This window comes from Vipera ursinii, assembly GCF_947247035.1.
Source record: "Vipera ursinii genome assembly, chromosome: 2".
NCBI lineage: Eukaryota > Metazoa > Chordata > Lepidosauria > Squamata > Viperidae > Vipera > Vipera ursinii.
In genome coordinates this window covers 11,594,260-11,610,245 of record NC_139513.1, presented here as the reverse complement: position 1 = coordinate 11,610,245, position 15,986 = coordinate 11,594,260, and the positions used below count along the sequence as shown (strand labels likewise).

Genomic DNA, 15,986 nt, shown 5'->3' with positions numbered 1-15,986 from the left:
TTTTCTTTTTCCCCCTTTTTTATATATTCACACGTGTATTTATATTAAATTTCTTTGTTTGATCTGTGATTATAATCCTTAATAAAACTATTGTTCAAAATTATCGACAGGACTTTTCTCAGGGCATGTACTGGGGGGTGGGGGATCAAAAAAATCAAGATGGACGTCAGGTTGTGCCGTACCGTACAACGTCTTGCTGCTTTTTAGCTGTGTATGTGATGTCCTTTAAAACAGCCACCATCTTGGTTCTTGTGACTTCCTCCTCCCTCACTGACACACTCGTGATTAATTGAGCCATATCTTACTTAGGGCATACAGTACATTGTTAGGCCACAAGAACTGTAGGTCACAAGAAGTGCGACTTTGAACTATGTATTCAATTTACTGCACTTTGCAAATTGATACCAGGCAGGCTGCATTTCATGCAATCCATAATTCAGTTAATGTGAGTCTGTTGTGTGTGAGTAGTTTAAAGTGCACGTGATGGAGGGTCACATAAGCGCTACACCAGTGACTATTACACTCTTTAAGACCTAAATTATTTTATGTTATTTTATTTTATTATTTTATCATTCTTGTTTTAATTTGGGCATTGGTTTAATTGTCTTTTAATTTTTGTATTGTTATTTATATATTCCCTGTTGACCGCCCTGAGTCCCTTAGGGAGAAGGGCGGTATAGAAATCTCAATAAATTAAATTAAATTAAATTAAATTAAATTAAATTAAAGATACCAGAATTAAAATTTCCCAGCAATTAAACAAAATATTTACTAACCAGATAAGAGGGAACACCAACAGTCTTCTGGCAGCTGTCCAAAAAGGCAGCTGTAGATTGCTGGGACTTTGAAGGGTCCCTGAGTGGTTGGTTCCCACCGTGGGAGATGAAACACAGGCAAGATGTCCACAGCAGAGAAGCTGCATTTATTGACCGATGGTCCAAGCCCTTTCCCAGCCTCCTCTCTGAGGGTTGGATAGGGAGGTCATGGATGAAGGCTGCAGAAAGCCTTCATGCTTCCTAGGAGATCCCTTCTTTGATTGACAGCCACCCTCCAGCCCAGGAATGGATGAGGTTCCCTCTCAACTGATGGAGGGATGAGAAGCTCCATGCACTGAGACAAGAAGGGGCTCTTTGGCCAGAGCTGGTGTGGGGGTGTTTTTGCTATTACTCAGAGCGTTGGCCTCTACTTAAATTGGGCCAGTAATTCATCAGGTTGGCTGGCTGGGAAATTGGGACTTGTAGAATGCCGGATTTTTCATCCCCAAAGAGGAGAGATTCAAAAGAATGTCCCATTTGCACTTTCTAGAAACTGGAGGCTGAATCACAGCCTCACAGCTTCCTGCTTATTTTTTTTTTCCTACTAATTTCTCCTGAAATCTTTTCGTCTAAAAATCTGGAGCCACATACCCCGATAGCAATTAGACTTACATACTGCTCCGTAGTGCTTTATAACCCTCTTTTAAGCGGTTTGTGGAGTCCGTTTCTTTGCCCCATCAATCTGAGCCCTCATTGTACCAACCTGTTGTGATTCAGGGTCAGCCTGTGGGTTCGGCAGTTGGGTCGGACGATTCAGAGGAGGAGGAGGAAGAGGAGGAGGAGGAGTTTGGAGAGCCTGCAGAGGACAGTTCTGAGGCATCGCACAGCTCTCAGCCAGGCCCCTCCCATCTGGTTACTACTCAGACCCAGCTGTGTGAGCCTGACAGCGTGGATGAAGATGACCCACAGCTGGCCTTGTTCAAGGACACCCGAAGCAGGAGGCAGTCAATCAGGAGTAAACAGAGGAAGGCAATGGGGCACCTCGGAAGGAGGCAGAGAGAAGCCACGCCTTGAAAGTGTTTAAAAGGGGAATGCGTGGGAGGGCTGGTTGCTGAAGGCAACCGTTTGAGCAGCTTCTGTTTTTAGTGGTTCGTATTTTGTTTTGCTCAGTTTGCTCTGTTTTGGATCTGTTTTGTGTAAATAAATTTGGCGGGCTTACTTCCAGCCTTTTGAAAAGGGGTTGTCCCTGGCATTTCTGCAGGGCCGGTAGTAGGCTGGAACAGAACACAACCTCGGAAGGATGGAAGGCCGAGTCAACCCCAAGCCGGCGAGGATCGAACTCCTGGCACGTTCCAGTGAGGCTGGCTTCTGCGCTCAAGACCCCGCCAAGACGTGGCAAGTTGGCAGAGGTGTCTGCAGTTGGGTGGGTGGCTGTCAGAAACGTCCAGATGGGAGTTCAGATCAGAGCCCCGCCCCTTTCCTTGAGCGTCATGGTTGTGTGGCGCCCGTGAAAAAAACAGCGGGATGTCTCGTTTTTATCGTTTCGATATTTCTGAGCCCTGCCTGACCCCCTCCTCCCACCGCTCAGAAAATGAACATTTGGGATTGAGAGTATAAGGTTTCACACCCACCCACCCATCCCCGCCTCCTAAAAAACATGGCTGTGATATAAAGTTGGCTTACCCTTTTTATTGGAACCGAGAAAGGAAAACTGCAATGTTACTGTGCGTAAAGTAATATTATTAATAACAACATAGTGACGGTCAAAGACAGAAAGAGTCTTTACGTACGTATCTCCAGAGAAGCATATGGTGGGGCAGGTGTGTGTGTGTGTGTGTGTGTGCGCGCGCGCGCATACACACACACACACACACACATACAAACTCACCCGCCCACTGTGCAGGGGGGAGGATTCAGCTGGTTGGTTTGAACTCAATTGCTTCATCTTCTCTACTCAAGCTAGGATCTTTGGATGCTGGAAGTCGGATCTGCTCAAAACTCACCCGGTGCAGGAAAATTAAGCCAACCATTTTGAATTACGTTGCTGAAACCTCAAAGGCTAAGTCACTGGATCGCATGTTGGCCTTTCCTACCGGTAAGGGCTCCGTGGGCGGTTTTTCCTCGGTCGCCTCCAACTTCACTCCGTTCCTCCACCCTCCGCGGTCCTCAAGAGAGGCCGAGGGAGCTGTGAGGGTGGCCGAAAGATCCCCTGGATTGTAGTCTACGGACACCTCTCTCAACTGGGTCCCTTTCGGGTTGCCTGATCGCCTGTGGATCAGCTGGTGTTTGTACAAGCTGGAGGTGTAGCTGAACTTCCGTCCACAGTCCAAGCAGGCATAAGGTTTCTCGCCCGTGTGGATCCGGTCATGCCTGACCAAATCCGCCTTGTCCCGAAAGCCTTTGAAGCAGATAAAGCACCAGTATTTCTTCTGCCCCCGACGGCTGACCGTTTTCTTTGTCACTTCGCCTTTTTGGTTCACGCCGGAGGCCGCTGCGGGATGCTGACTCATCAACGGCCGCTGTCCCAGGCTGCTGGCAAAGAGGCCAACTCTGTTCTCGGGGAATGTTTGGTTAGGCCAGGGCCAAGAAGGAGTTGCCCCATCCAGGTGACTATTTTCCTGGTTCCCGTGCTGTTCCTGGTCTCCTGCAATAAGAAAACAAGTCGAAATATGCCAGCCAAAGAGAGCATAGACCAGGGGTCTTCAAACTTGGCCTTTTTATGACTTGTAGACTTCAACTCCCAGAATTCCTCAGCCAGGCATGCTCTTCTGTCTATGCCAGGGGTCTTCAAACTTGGCCCTTTTATGACTTGTGGACTTCAACTCCCAGAATTCCTCAGGCAGCATGCCTGGCTGAGGAATTCTGGGAGTTGAAGTCTACAAGTCATAAAAGGGCCAAGTTTGAAGACCCCTGGCATAGACAGAAGAGCAGATCCTCGACCCGCTTAAGCGGTTCGGACCATTCAGACAAGCTCATCGAGCAGCTAAGAACTTGTGCTAAATCAGATGTATCGAACAACATTCGGAGTGCATCACGGAGACGTTTCAACCACCGCTGCCCTCTGAGAACGAGATAATGCAATATGTAAAGGTGAGGAGCCGTGGTGGCACAATGCTTAGAATGCAGCATTGCAGGCTGACTCTGCTCACTGCCAGGAGTTCGATCCTGACCACCTCGTGGTTGACTCAAGTCTTCCATCCTTCCGAGGTCGGTAAAATGAGGGCCCAATTGTTTGGGGGCAAATATGCTGACTCTGTCAACTGCTTAGAGAGGGCTGCAAAGCACTGTGAGCCGATATATAAGTCTAAGTGCTATTGCTATTAGGTTATACTATGCTATACTATATTAGTATAGTACTTTAGAACCGGTGGATTGGCAGGAGCTGGACCGTGAGACGGAAGCTCAGCCCGCTTTGCAGCAAAAATGGGTCTCGAATGCAAACCTCCTGATGGTCAGCCCAGCATTCTACCATACTCCCAATTCATGTAGTAGTATTATATATATTAATATATAACATAATTATATTAATTATATAATATATAATTGGTACATTAATTTGTATATTAATACTTTAATATAGTATGTAATATATAATCATAGGAATATATATATATATATGTATATATATGTACATATATATATATATATATATATATATATATATATATATATATATATATATATATGGCTCAGTGGGTGCTGAGATTGTCGATCTACCATATGAATCGGTTGCCAAGCATCTGAATGTCAATCACGAGATCCTGGAGATGCTGCAACATTCCAGCTGATCGGCGCTTCTTCTGGGCTCAGCAGAAGCACCGGGATCAGCGCCGAGCTCCAGCTGGAGCCTGGCGCTGATCCTGGCGCTTCCGCCGAGCCCTGACAGCCCCAAAGAAGCGCTGATCCTGGCGCTTCCGCTGAGCCCTGACAGCCCTGCAGCTCCAGCCGTCTCTCGCTCAGGCTTGTGTGGTGCTGCCACCGGTTCAGCTCATTCCCCTCCCCCGCTACCACTTTTCTAGGATGGCTGCGTACCACCTGCCAGGTGCCAATGAACCACAGGTGGCACCCGTATCACTGGTCGAAAAGCCCTGGACTAGAAGACCTCCAAGGTCCCTTCCAACTCTGTACCATTCTCCTTCCTTCAAGACACATTTCCTTGGAAGCAGGTATCGCTTAGTTTCAGGGCAGGAGAGGTGAAGGCCAAGGGGTCCTCCTCTTAACGCTTCCTCCATACCTTTGTAGGTTTCTCCTTCGAGATGCTTCCTCTGATGTCTGTTGAGGGCCGGCTTTTGGGTGAAACACTGCCCGCACTCAAGGCAGCTGTAAGGCCTCTCTCCCGTATGGACCGTCTGATGCCGAAGGACCTGGGAAACGTCCCGGAAGCTTTTCCCACAGGCCAAACACTCTGGACGCTTGCGACCGCCCAGGTCAGTCTGTGAGGGTTGAAGACTTGGGATGAAACCTTTTTGGCGAAGAAAAAAAGACAACCGTAAGCGTACAGATAGTCCTCGACGTACGACACTCCCTCCCAACTGAGCCTCAAATTTATGTTGCTAAGCGAGACCGTTGTTAAATGAGCTTTTTCCTCACTTTACGACCTTTCTTCCCACAGTTGGTAAGATAATCCCTGCAGTTGTTTAGTTAGTGACACGGTTGTGATGCGAATCTGGCTTCCCCCGTGGGCTTGGCTTGACAGAAGGTCGCACAAAGGGATCAGGTGACCCTGCCAAGCTTCCGAATTTGGATCACATGACCACGGGGATGCTGCAATAGTTGTAAGAGTGAAAAACAGCTGTAAGTCACTTTTTCCAGTGCTGTTGTAACTTTGAACAGTCACTAAACAAATGTTTGTAAGCCAAGGACTGTCTCTCTCTATATATGTATCAATAGATTTACAGCAAATTTTAGTGTTTTGATTGACAGGACAAGACAGCCAACCAGATAAGGGGAAGCATTTTAGAAGATATGATAAGATCCCAGCAAAATGTTGGAATAGATACCTGTTTAGATCCTTGTAATTTACATTTTTATGCAATGTTATAAAGGAATAGAATAGAATAGAATAGAATAGAATAGAATAGAATAGAATAGAATAGAATAGAATAGAATAGAATAGAATAGAATAGAATAGAATAGAATAGAATAGAATAGAATAGAATAGAAAGGAATAGGAATAGGAATAGGAATAAGAATAAGAATAGAATAACAGAACAGAACAGAACAGAAGCTGGAAGGGACCTTGGAGGTCTTCTAGTCCAGCCCCCGCTCTGGGCATTGGCACAAGTAAAACAATACTAAGTTTATTATAGGCCGTGATTTCTAGTTAGATTTTAACTTGTGTGCAGTTCAACTCTGAGGAAAAATAAAGAATAAAAAAAAATTATAACCTGTAAGCTGCCCAGAGTCACCTTGTAGGGGAGATAGGCGGCATAAACGTTTAGTAAATACCTACATAAATAAAAAAATCCTGCAAGAATGCCCTTGCAGAACTGACGTATTTTTATTGTTGTGATCTTTATTATGTCTGATTTCTCTCACAAGAGCCATGGAGGCGCAATGAGCTAGAATGCGGTATTGCAGGCTAATTCTGCCAACTGCCAGCAGTTCGATCCTGACCGGCTCAAAGTTGACTCAGCCTACCATCCTCCCGACGTCAGTAAAATGAGGATCCAGATTGTTGGGGGCAATATGGTGACTCTGTAAACCACTTAGAGAGGGCTGTAAAGGGCTCTGAAGCGGTATATAAGTTTGGGGTGCTATTGCTCATGCTATTTGTGTGTTTCTGTGTGAGATGTTGGGGCAGGAAGAGGGCCCTTAATCCTCATAGCAAGGGTAGGGAGAAAGGCTCAGAGTGTAGTAATTAACAAATAATTACAACAGAAGGGTTACCTCCATAACATGCATTGTAATGTATTTGTGTGTGTGTGTGTGTTTGTGTGTGTGTGTGTTGTAGCCATAGTTCTAGTCATTGCCCGTGTTCTCAAACCAGAGGTCCTAAATGGTTGTTGCTGTTCTTCCCTGTGTTCTACATTGCACAATATGAAGGCAAACAGCTCAAGCATTTACAGAGCACCTCATTATATCAAAATCAAGATTGTACCAACACACAACCACCCTGCAATGTAGAACACAGGGAAGAAGAGCAACAACCATTTAGGACCTCTGGTATAAGAACATGGGCAATGACTAGAGCTCTGGCTACAACACATGGAACTATCAGCAATTCACTTTTGACAACAGATACCCAGAGACAACTACATCCCCCAAAAATGGATGCGCGCCAACTCAAAGAAATACGGCCGACCTCAACAAACAGATCGGTGACGCGCTGCATGAGCAGAGTACAGACACCAACAGTATAAACGCGATCTCCCCACCCCAGCGTTTCCATCCTGACGACATTGGCAGTTAGCCAACGAAAGCTTGATCTTTTAGCAATAAAAACTGTTTTAGTTTTTCTTATTCCATCCCAGTGTTCGTTTAGTTTGTCAGTTTTAATATGCCAGGGATTCGCATTTTTAATCTTATCAAGGAATAGATAGATAGATAGATAGATAGATAGATAGATAGATAGATAGATAGATAGATAGATAGAGATAAAGGTAAAGGTAAAGGTTCCCCCGCACATGCGGGCTAGTCGTTTCCGACTCTAGGGGCCGGTGCTCATCTCCGTTTCAAAGCCGAAGAGCCGGCGCTTGTCCGAGGATGTCTCCGTGGTCATGTGGCCGGCATGACTAGACGCCAAAGGCGCACGGAACGCTGTTACCTTCCCACCGGAGCGGTCCCTATTTTTCTACTTGCATTTTTTTACGTGCTTTCGAACTGCTAGGTTGGCAGAAGCTGGGACGAGTAACAGGCGCTCACTCTGCTACGCGGCACTCGGGATTCGACCCACCAAACTGCCGAACCTCTGATCGACAAGCTCAGTGTCCTAACCCACTGAGCCACCACGTCCCTTCTAGAGATATAGATACATAGATAGATATAGATAGATATAGAGATATAGATAGATATAGATACACACACACACATACACACACAGAGGGTGCCTTTATTGTGTTATTGTTGTATTATTCTGGATATTTGGGTTCCTATATAAGCTGTCAGGTTTCCCTGGATCGTAGTTGGAAATGTTGAAAATAAACATAAAGATGGCTGCCAGCAATCCAGGGGATGGCAGTGTGACGTCACCATTATTGCTCAAAATATAAATGGGATATAAATGGGATTTAAAAAAAAAATGTACCCAGTGGCCATTATGTTTTCCCATGCAATCTCTCAGTGTTTCCTGAGCCACAGCATGGCAAGCAGCCCTAGATGTCTATGGACATTCTCAGTCCTCCAAGTCAGAGTTGTTCCAAAGGGGCATTTTTCAGGAGGCAACTAGACGTTCTTGTTTTTCTTTGAAGACATTTTGCTTCTCATGAATGAATGAACCTTTATGGTCAAAGTACAACCATGTATACACTGAGATTGGCCGAGCCTCCCTACGTGCCCCCCACCCCCCAACTCACAGTGACAACAAACCCACCATCTTGTTGGCCGCCCTGAGTCTTCGGAGAAGGGCGGGATATAAATGGAATTAAAATAAAATAAATAAATGTGAGCTAATTGCACACAACACACCGGCCTCGCAAGTCAGTCGTACATAAAATTATAAAATTATTGCCCGTTCAAGAGCCTGACAGCCCCTGGATAAAAGCTGTTCTTCAGCCTGTTGGTACGGCTGGCTATACTCCTGTATCTCCTACCCGATGTTAGGAGAGTAAAGAGGTACCGACCGGGGTGTGAGTCGTCCCTGAGAATTTTCCTCACTCTTCCAAGGCAGCGAGCCCTGGCGAGGTCATCCAGTGGTGTCAAGGGACAGCCCCTGATGTCTTGTGAGCTAACTGGATGGTGGGGAAGAGAAAGATTTATACTCCTTGCAGACAGCTGGTCATTTGCCTTCTTTTAGAGCAGGGGTCTTCAAACTTGGCGACTTGAAGACTTGTGGACTTCAACTCCCAGAATTCCTCAGCCAGCCAGGGCTGGCTGAGGAATTCTGGGAGTTGAAGTCCACAAGTCTTCAAGTCGCCAAGTTTGAAGACCCCAGTTTTAGAGAGTCATTGAGGCCACCTGGAGGTTTGTATCCTCAGGGCCACCTGAATGGTGCCAAAAGGTGTGGGGGCCTTCTTGACTGCAGAATGTTTTTTTTCTGCCCTGTGTTCCCGCCCCCCCACCCTCCAGTCAGAGCTGAAGAAGCTTCTTGGATGAGAAGTGAAACATCTTCCAAGAAAAAACAAGATAGTCCAGTTGCCTCCTGGAAAAGCACCTTTGGGACAACCGCGACCCGGATGACGTGAGAATCTCCACAGATCGTCAATATTCTGTTTGTGTAGCTCAGATCTGTGTTTCTCAACCTTGGCAACCCTCTTAGCAACTGTCTTGCTTAGCCACAGAAATCTTGGGCTCCGAATGGAGATCTTACGTTGAGGACTGTCTGTAGTTCATTCGGCAACCCTTCCGATATTCCACATCACCCACAGCCTTTGGATAGCGGCGGGGAAGCCCTCCTCGTACCTGAGTCATTCTGGCTTTCCAGATGTTTTCTCAGATGCCGGTTAAGTGCGGGTTTCTGGGTGAAACTCTGCCCACATTTAAAGCACCCGTAGGGCTTCTCTCCCGTGTGGACGGTTTGATGCCGGAGAACGTGCGAAAGGTCTCGGAAACTTTTCCCGCAGACTGGGCACTCCGGACGCTTCCGACCCGCATGAGAGATCTGGTGAGTCCGAAGCTGCAAGGCGTCTTGAAAGCTTTCACCGCATTCGAGGCACCAGTGCCCATGTTCCTCCAAGCGGACCACCGTCTCGTAGACCCCTTCACTGCAAAGCCTCGCTTCGTCCCCTTTCTGGACCAGCTCCGTTGGGTTCGTCCCCACCAGCCCGTCCCTGCTGTCGAGGGATCCCGATTGCCCCATTAACGATCCGAACAATATGGGAAGCTCAGGATCCCTTTGCTGAGAAACCCCCAGCGTATTCCTGCTTGTGGTTGGTTCACCTGTTGAAACAGCATAAACATCCAGATGTTGGACTTCCTCTAGGGTCCCCGGGGTAGGCCACCTTGGGTCTTTTAGGACTCGTGGACTTCAACTCCCAGAATTCCTGAGCCAGCATGGCTCAGCTTGGAAACCTCTCCCTTTCCCCTCAGCCTGGCTGGGTCAGGAATTCTGGGAGTTGAAGTCCACGAGTCATAAAGCGGCCTAGGGCAGGGGTTGGCCACCTTGGCTCTTTGATGACTCGTGGACTTCAACTCCCAGAATTCCTGAGCCAGCATGGCTCAGCATGGAAACCTCTCCATTTCTCCTCAGCATGGCTGGCTCAGGAATTCTGGGAGTTGAAGTCCACCAGTCATAAAAAAGCCAAGATGGCCTACCCGTGCTCTAGACCAGAACAAGAAACAATAGCTGGAACTGGATACTGGTACATCAGGTTTGGGGAGTGGGGGTCTACCCATTCCAGCATCCAATTCCCAACAGAGACAGCCTAGATTCAGCCATCACCGGCTTAGTTTCACTACTAGCTTACTCCTAAAGGCAATCCACCCTGACTGTTCTTTGGAAGGACAGATAGTAAAGCTGAAGCTCAAATGGCTTGGGTCCGGGATATCTGAGGGAACACCTGCTGCCGGCATCAAGTTCCCTTCGTTCAGTGCGCTCCCACAGGGAGGGTCTTCTCAGGGTGCCACCGGTAAGAGATCGCCGGCGGACGACACCCAGGGATAGGGCCTTCTCAGTGGGGGCGCCTGCCCTGTGGAACCAGCTGCCTGCGGAGCTGAGGACTGCCCCCAACCTCCGTTCATTCCGCCGGGACCTGAAGACCTGGCTCTTCGAGCTCTCGGGCCCAGGCTGAGGATTAATTTATTTTAATTGGGGTTTTACTTATACAGGGATAAATTGAATCTTTTTTAAACTTGGTTTTTTAACTTTTGTATTTTTGGTTTTTAATTACCCTGTAAACCGCCCTGAGTCCTCCGGGAAAGGGCGGTATATAAATGTAATAAAATAAATAAATAAATAAATAAATAAATAAATAAATACTCTGGCCACCTAATTGGAAGACAGGACTCCGTGGAAAAGACCATAATGTTGGGAAAGATGGAAGGCAAAAGGAGAAGGGGACGGCAGAGGATGATATGATTAGATAATGTCAGTGGCATAATGAATTTGGGCAATATCTGGGACAGAGCGGAGAGTAGGGGTGTGTAGCAGGCTATAGTCCAGGGGTCCCCAACCTATGGGCCGTGGCCCAGTACCAGGCTGCGAGCTCTTGGCCGGCGGGCTGCAGAAATGGCTGGCCAGGGCGCGCACACGTGGGCGCAGATTCCCCCCCACTCATGCTAGCCCCCACGGCTGTTTGCACATGCCCGCATGTGCAAACAGGAACGCTAGCGCGGTGGGGCCTGCATACCCCGTTTGTGCCTGCGTGAAAAGGCTGCTAGCGCGGGAGCATCGTGCAGCCCATTTGTGCATGCACGAATGGGCCACCAGCGCGTGGGGGTGGGGCTGTTGCATGGCAACAGCCGCCATAGGGGTGCACGGCCATTTGCACATGTGCATGGTGCCAGCGCATGCTACATGCACGAACGTGGCCGCTAGTACTGCACTAGTGGGCGTGGCCCTGTTTGCCTGCGTGCACACGGACGCACAGGCAGTAATTTGGAAGCTGCTCTCCCCCTCCGGGCCGTGAGCCCAGAAAGGTTGGAGAACTCTGCTATACCCAATAACAATAGCTTATTATAGATGTAAGCGATTTTCCTCTGTTCTCTTTGTCCTCCAGAATCTTTTAATATCAGATATATCTAGGACAGAGATCTGAAACACTGAAGATCCTGACCGGCTCAAGATTGACTCAGCCTTCCATCCTTCCGCGGTCGGTAAATTGAGGACCCAGATTGTTGGAGGCAATGTCAACTCTGTACACCGCTTAGAGAGGGCTGTAAAACACCGTGAAGCGGTATATAAGTCTAAGGGCTATTGCTAAGTACTATTTATATAGCCCAGGTGTCAACGCTGCTAACATCGGATGTTTTTTTGCATTGACAACAAATGGAGAGGCAACCATTTTCTATTTTTGCTTTTAGAGTCAGATGATGCTGGGGGGAGGAGGAGGAATGTGCATGAGAGTCTAGCTAGACATAACGATACTGAACCTAATGTGAGAACCAAGGTTATTGAAATAAGATGATAAGAATTGGCGGGCTGGAGAGCTGGAGGGAAAGCCCGCGCTTCAAACTAATTGGGGCATGTGATTTATGACTGTCGGCTGGAGGAGGGAAATGTGCTTTGATACATTTGGCTTCAATTATGTTAGTGCCCATGCTATGTGACTCAAATAATGATTCTTTAAGGTAAACAATGCCTCGAAGTTCTTTGAAGAGTTCCATCGGTCGGAACCATGACACGATGATGGCTCACCCATCAACTGCTGCCCTCTCGGCTTCTCCACCTATCGTCTCCCTCTCCCAAGAGGTCAATCTTTGGGTATAGGTAGTCCTCATTTAACGACTCATCACTTAACGACTGTTCGAAGTTAACAATGGACCTATGCAGACCTACAGTTTGGTCCTCGGCCTACAACCACAACTGAGCCCAAACTTTCTGCTCTTAGCGAGACATTTTGTTGAGCAGGTTTTGCCTCATTTTGCGACCTTCCTTGCCACAGCTGTTGAGTGAGCCACAGCAGCTGATAAATTGGGTTGTTAAATGAATCTGGCTCCGTTGTTGACTTTGCTGGTCAGAAGGTCGCAACAGGTGAAGATCACGTGAGCGCTGGGACATTGCAACCATCGGTAGAAATGAGTTGCCAAGCGTCTGAATTTTGATCACGTGACCAGCGGGACGCTGCAATGGTCATAAGTGTGAAAACCGGTCGTAAGTCACTTTTTTTCCGACGCCATTGTAACTTCGGTCGCTAAAACAACTGTTGTAGGTCGAGGACCGCCTGCTTTCAATATGCACAAATACTACTTGTACGCTTCCAGCACCCAATCAACACAGAAGTGCTCTCTCCTGCCCTTACTACAGTGAGTACCTACCCACGCCGTTGGGATCCTGACTGTCTTTCAGTTCAGCTTCTCCACACAGGTGGCTGTTAGATCCAGAGGCTGCCAGGGACTCTCCAGCCTCAGGGGAGACCACCACCACCGCTGCGCACGGTTCCAGCACCTAAGACAGAAGAGGCAGCTCCCATAAGCCACAACTTCAGAGCCCGGGGACAGCCCTGTGAGGTAGTCCAGACAAGAAGCATACCAGGATTAACAACAGGCAGTCCTTGACTTACAACCGCAACTGAGCCCAACTTTTCTCTTGCTAAGCGAGACAGTTGGTGAGTGAATCCCAAAGGTGCTTTTTCACGAGGCGACTGGTCTTTCTTGCTTTTCTTTTGGACAGAGAGGACCACCGGCTTGAAAGAGGGGTCAAAGACGCCATCTAGGTCAAAACTGAACACCCCTCTCTCAACAGAGGGGGAGGGGTACGGCCTCATCTATCTCCAGTCGACAACTCAGTCCTTTCAACACTTCCAAGAAGGCTCCACACCCGTTTGCACCACTCAGGTGACCCTGAGGACACAGATAAACCTCCAAGTGGCCTCAGCTTGACTCTCTAAAAGACTGCAAATGGCCAGCTCTCTGCAAGGAGTATAAATCCTTCCACTCCCCACCATCCACTCAGAGCTGAAGAAGCTTCTCGGATGAGAAGCGAAACCTCTTCAAAGAAAAACAAGAAAGGCCAGTTGCCTCCTGAAAAAGCGCCTTTGGGACAACCGTGACCCGGAGGACTGAGAATCTCCAATAGACACTTGGAATGTGAGTCTTGCCCCATTTTAGGATTTTTCTTGCCAGGCTGGTTATTGAATCACGCCTGTTGTTAACTTAGTAATTTGACTTCCCCATGGACTAGCCCAGGGGTAGGCCACCTTGGCTCTTTTATGACTCGTGGACTTCAACTCCCAGAATTCCTGAGCCAGCCATGCTGAGGGGAAAGGGAGAGGTTTCCAAGCTGAGCAGTGCTGGCTCAGGAATTCTGGGAGTTGAAGTCCACGAGTCATAAAAGAGCCAAGGTGGCCTACCCCTGCCCTAGGCCGCTTTATGACTCGTGGACTTCAACTCCCAGAATTCCTGAGCCAGCCATGCTGAGGGGAAAGGGAGAGGTTTCCAAGCTGAGCAGTGCTGGCTCAGGAATTCTGGGAGTTGAAGTCCACGAGTCGTAAAAGAGCCAAGGTGGCCTACCCCTGCTCTAGGCTGCTTTATGACTCGTGGACTTCAACTCCCAGAATTCCTGAGCCGGCCACGCTGAGGGGAAAGGGAGAGGTTTCCAAGCTGAGCAGTGCTGGCTCAGGAATTCTGGGAGTTGAAGTCCACGAGTCATAAAAGAGCCAAGGTGGCCTACCCCTGCCCTAGGCCGCTTTATGACTCGTGGACTTCAACTCCCAGAATTCCTGAGCCAGCCATGCTGAGGGGAAAGGGAGAGGTTTCCAAGCTGAGCAGTGCTGGCTCAGGAATTCTGGGAGTTGAAGTCCACGAGTCGTAAAAGAGCCAAGGTTGCCAACCCCTGGACTAGCCTCTGAATTTTGATCATGTGACCATGGGGAAGGGGGGGTGGTGCTGCAATGGTTGTAAGTGCGAAAAATTGGTCCTAAGTCACTTTTTCCAGTACAGTTGTAATCTCCAACGGTCAGTAAACAAATGGTTGTAAGTCAAGGACGACCTGCATTATTCTCTTTCCTTCCCTTTTTCTCTTGTTATTAGACTGCAAAATCTTATGGAAAGAACTACCCTTCTAGTGCAGCGGTAGGCCTCCTTGGCTCTTTTATGACTCGTGGACTTCAACTCCCAGAATTCCTGAGCCGGCCATGCTGAGGGGAAAGGGAGAGGTTTCCAAGCTGAGCCATGCTGGCTCAGGGATTCTGGGAGGTGAAGTCCACGAGTCATAAAAGAGCCAAGGTGGCCTACCCCTGCTCTAGGCCGTTTTATGACTCATGGACTTCAACTCCCAGAATTCCTGAGCCGGCCACGCTGAGGGGAAAGGGAGAGGTTTCCAAGCTGAGCCATGCTGGCTCAGGGATTCTGGGAGGTGAAGTCCACGAGTCATAAAAGAGCCAAGGTGGCCTACCCCTGCTCTAGGCCGTTTTATGACTCATGGACTTCAACTCCCAGAATTCCTGAGCCGGCCATGCTGATGGGAAAGGGAGAGGTTTCCAAGCTGAGCCATGCCGGCTCAGGGATTCTGGGAGTTGAAGTCCACGAGTCATAAAAGAGCCAAGGTGGCCTACCTCTGGTCTAGTGTAATCTATGCATCTACCTTCCCAACCACGAATTAAATGGGATTCACTCCCAAGTAAATGAACCAAGGGACGTAACTCACTTTTTCCCCCAATGCCGTTGTTAACATCAAGCAGTCTCTAAACGATTGGTTCTGTGTCAAGGACTGTCTTTAATTCTACTTTATTGTAAGATTACATTAACAGAACCTTGCAAATCTGACAGTGCATTTCTCCCCTCCCCCCCATTCCCGACATTAATAATATTTCAGGGGCAAGAAGACCCTCAAAAGAAGAAACTGGGGTACATTTATGATCAAGCCACGAGGAATTACAGAGGTGCGAACGTGTGGTTTTCGAAGGACCCCAAAGAGAAAAAATAAACGCACCAATCAAATGCCATGATTTTCTGCTAATTCTAATTTCGGATCAACTTCCTTGCCAATAAAGCGGTGACGTTTTCCTAAATGCTTGCTAGCTAAATCACGACTGCGCTACTCGACTTAAAACTCTCACTGTGCCCCGGAGCTTTGGGCTAGCTAGCTAGAACAATTGATAGAAAATTCCCCTTGCTTAAATTCTTCCACAGAGGCCTATACCAGGGGTAGGCAACCTCGGCTCTTTTATGACTCATGGACTTCAACTCCCAGAATTCCTGACTCAGTCCTGCTGACTCAGGAATTCTGAGAGTTGAAGTCCATGAGTCATAAAAGAGCCGAGGTTGCCTACCCCTGGCCTATACCTTAAATAATCGGGTCACAGAACTGCTCTCCCCCCACACCCGTGTTACCTCCCCAGAAACTCTGTTCTTGGTAGCGCAGGTAGTTGTCGCTTAACAAAACGGAAATAAGCCCGAGCACACATTTGTAAAAGGCGGCATCACGGGACTATGCCGACTTTGCCAGAGTTCTGATCGCTGCCGTTAAGCGAACCC

At 48.1% G+C, this 15,986-nt stretch overlaps 1 protein-coding gene across 3 annotated transcripts in view; it reads right to left on the bottom strand.

Annotated features, from left to right (window-relative positions):
• Nucleotides 1-2,403: 2,403 nt before the first annotated feature.
• LOC310636484 (uncharacterized protein) overlaps nucleotides 2,404-15,986 on the bottom strand; it is a 27,311-nt gene continuing 13,728 nt past the window's right edge. For all 3 annotated transcript variants that reach the window (XM_083356376.1, XM_083356374.1, XM_083356375.1), the window contains exons 3-6: nucleotides 12,828-12,957; nucleotides 9,315-9,791; nucleotides 4,990-5,217; nucleotides 2,404-3,399 (exon numbers count right to left, since the gene is read on the bottom strand). In XM_083356376.1, the coding sequence (XP_083212502.1) occupies nucleotides 2,792-3,399; nucleotides 4,990-5,217; nucleotides 9,315-9,791; nucleotides 12,828-12,957 (1,443 nt within the window). In that variant the 3' untranslated portion in view covers nucleotides 2,404-2,791. The remainder of the gene's footprint in view (nucleotides 3,400-4,989; nucleotides 5,218-9,314; nucleotides 9,792-12,827; nucleotides 12,958-15,986) is intronic.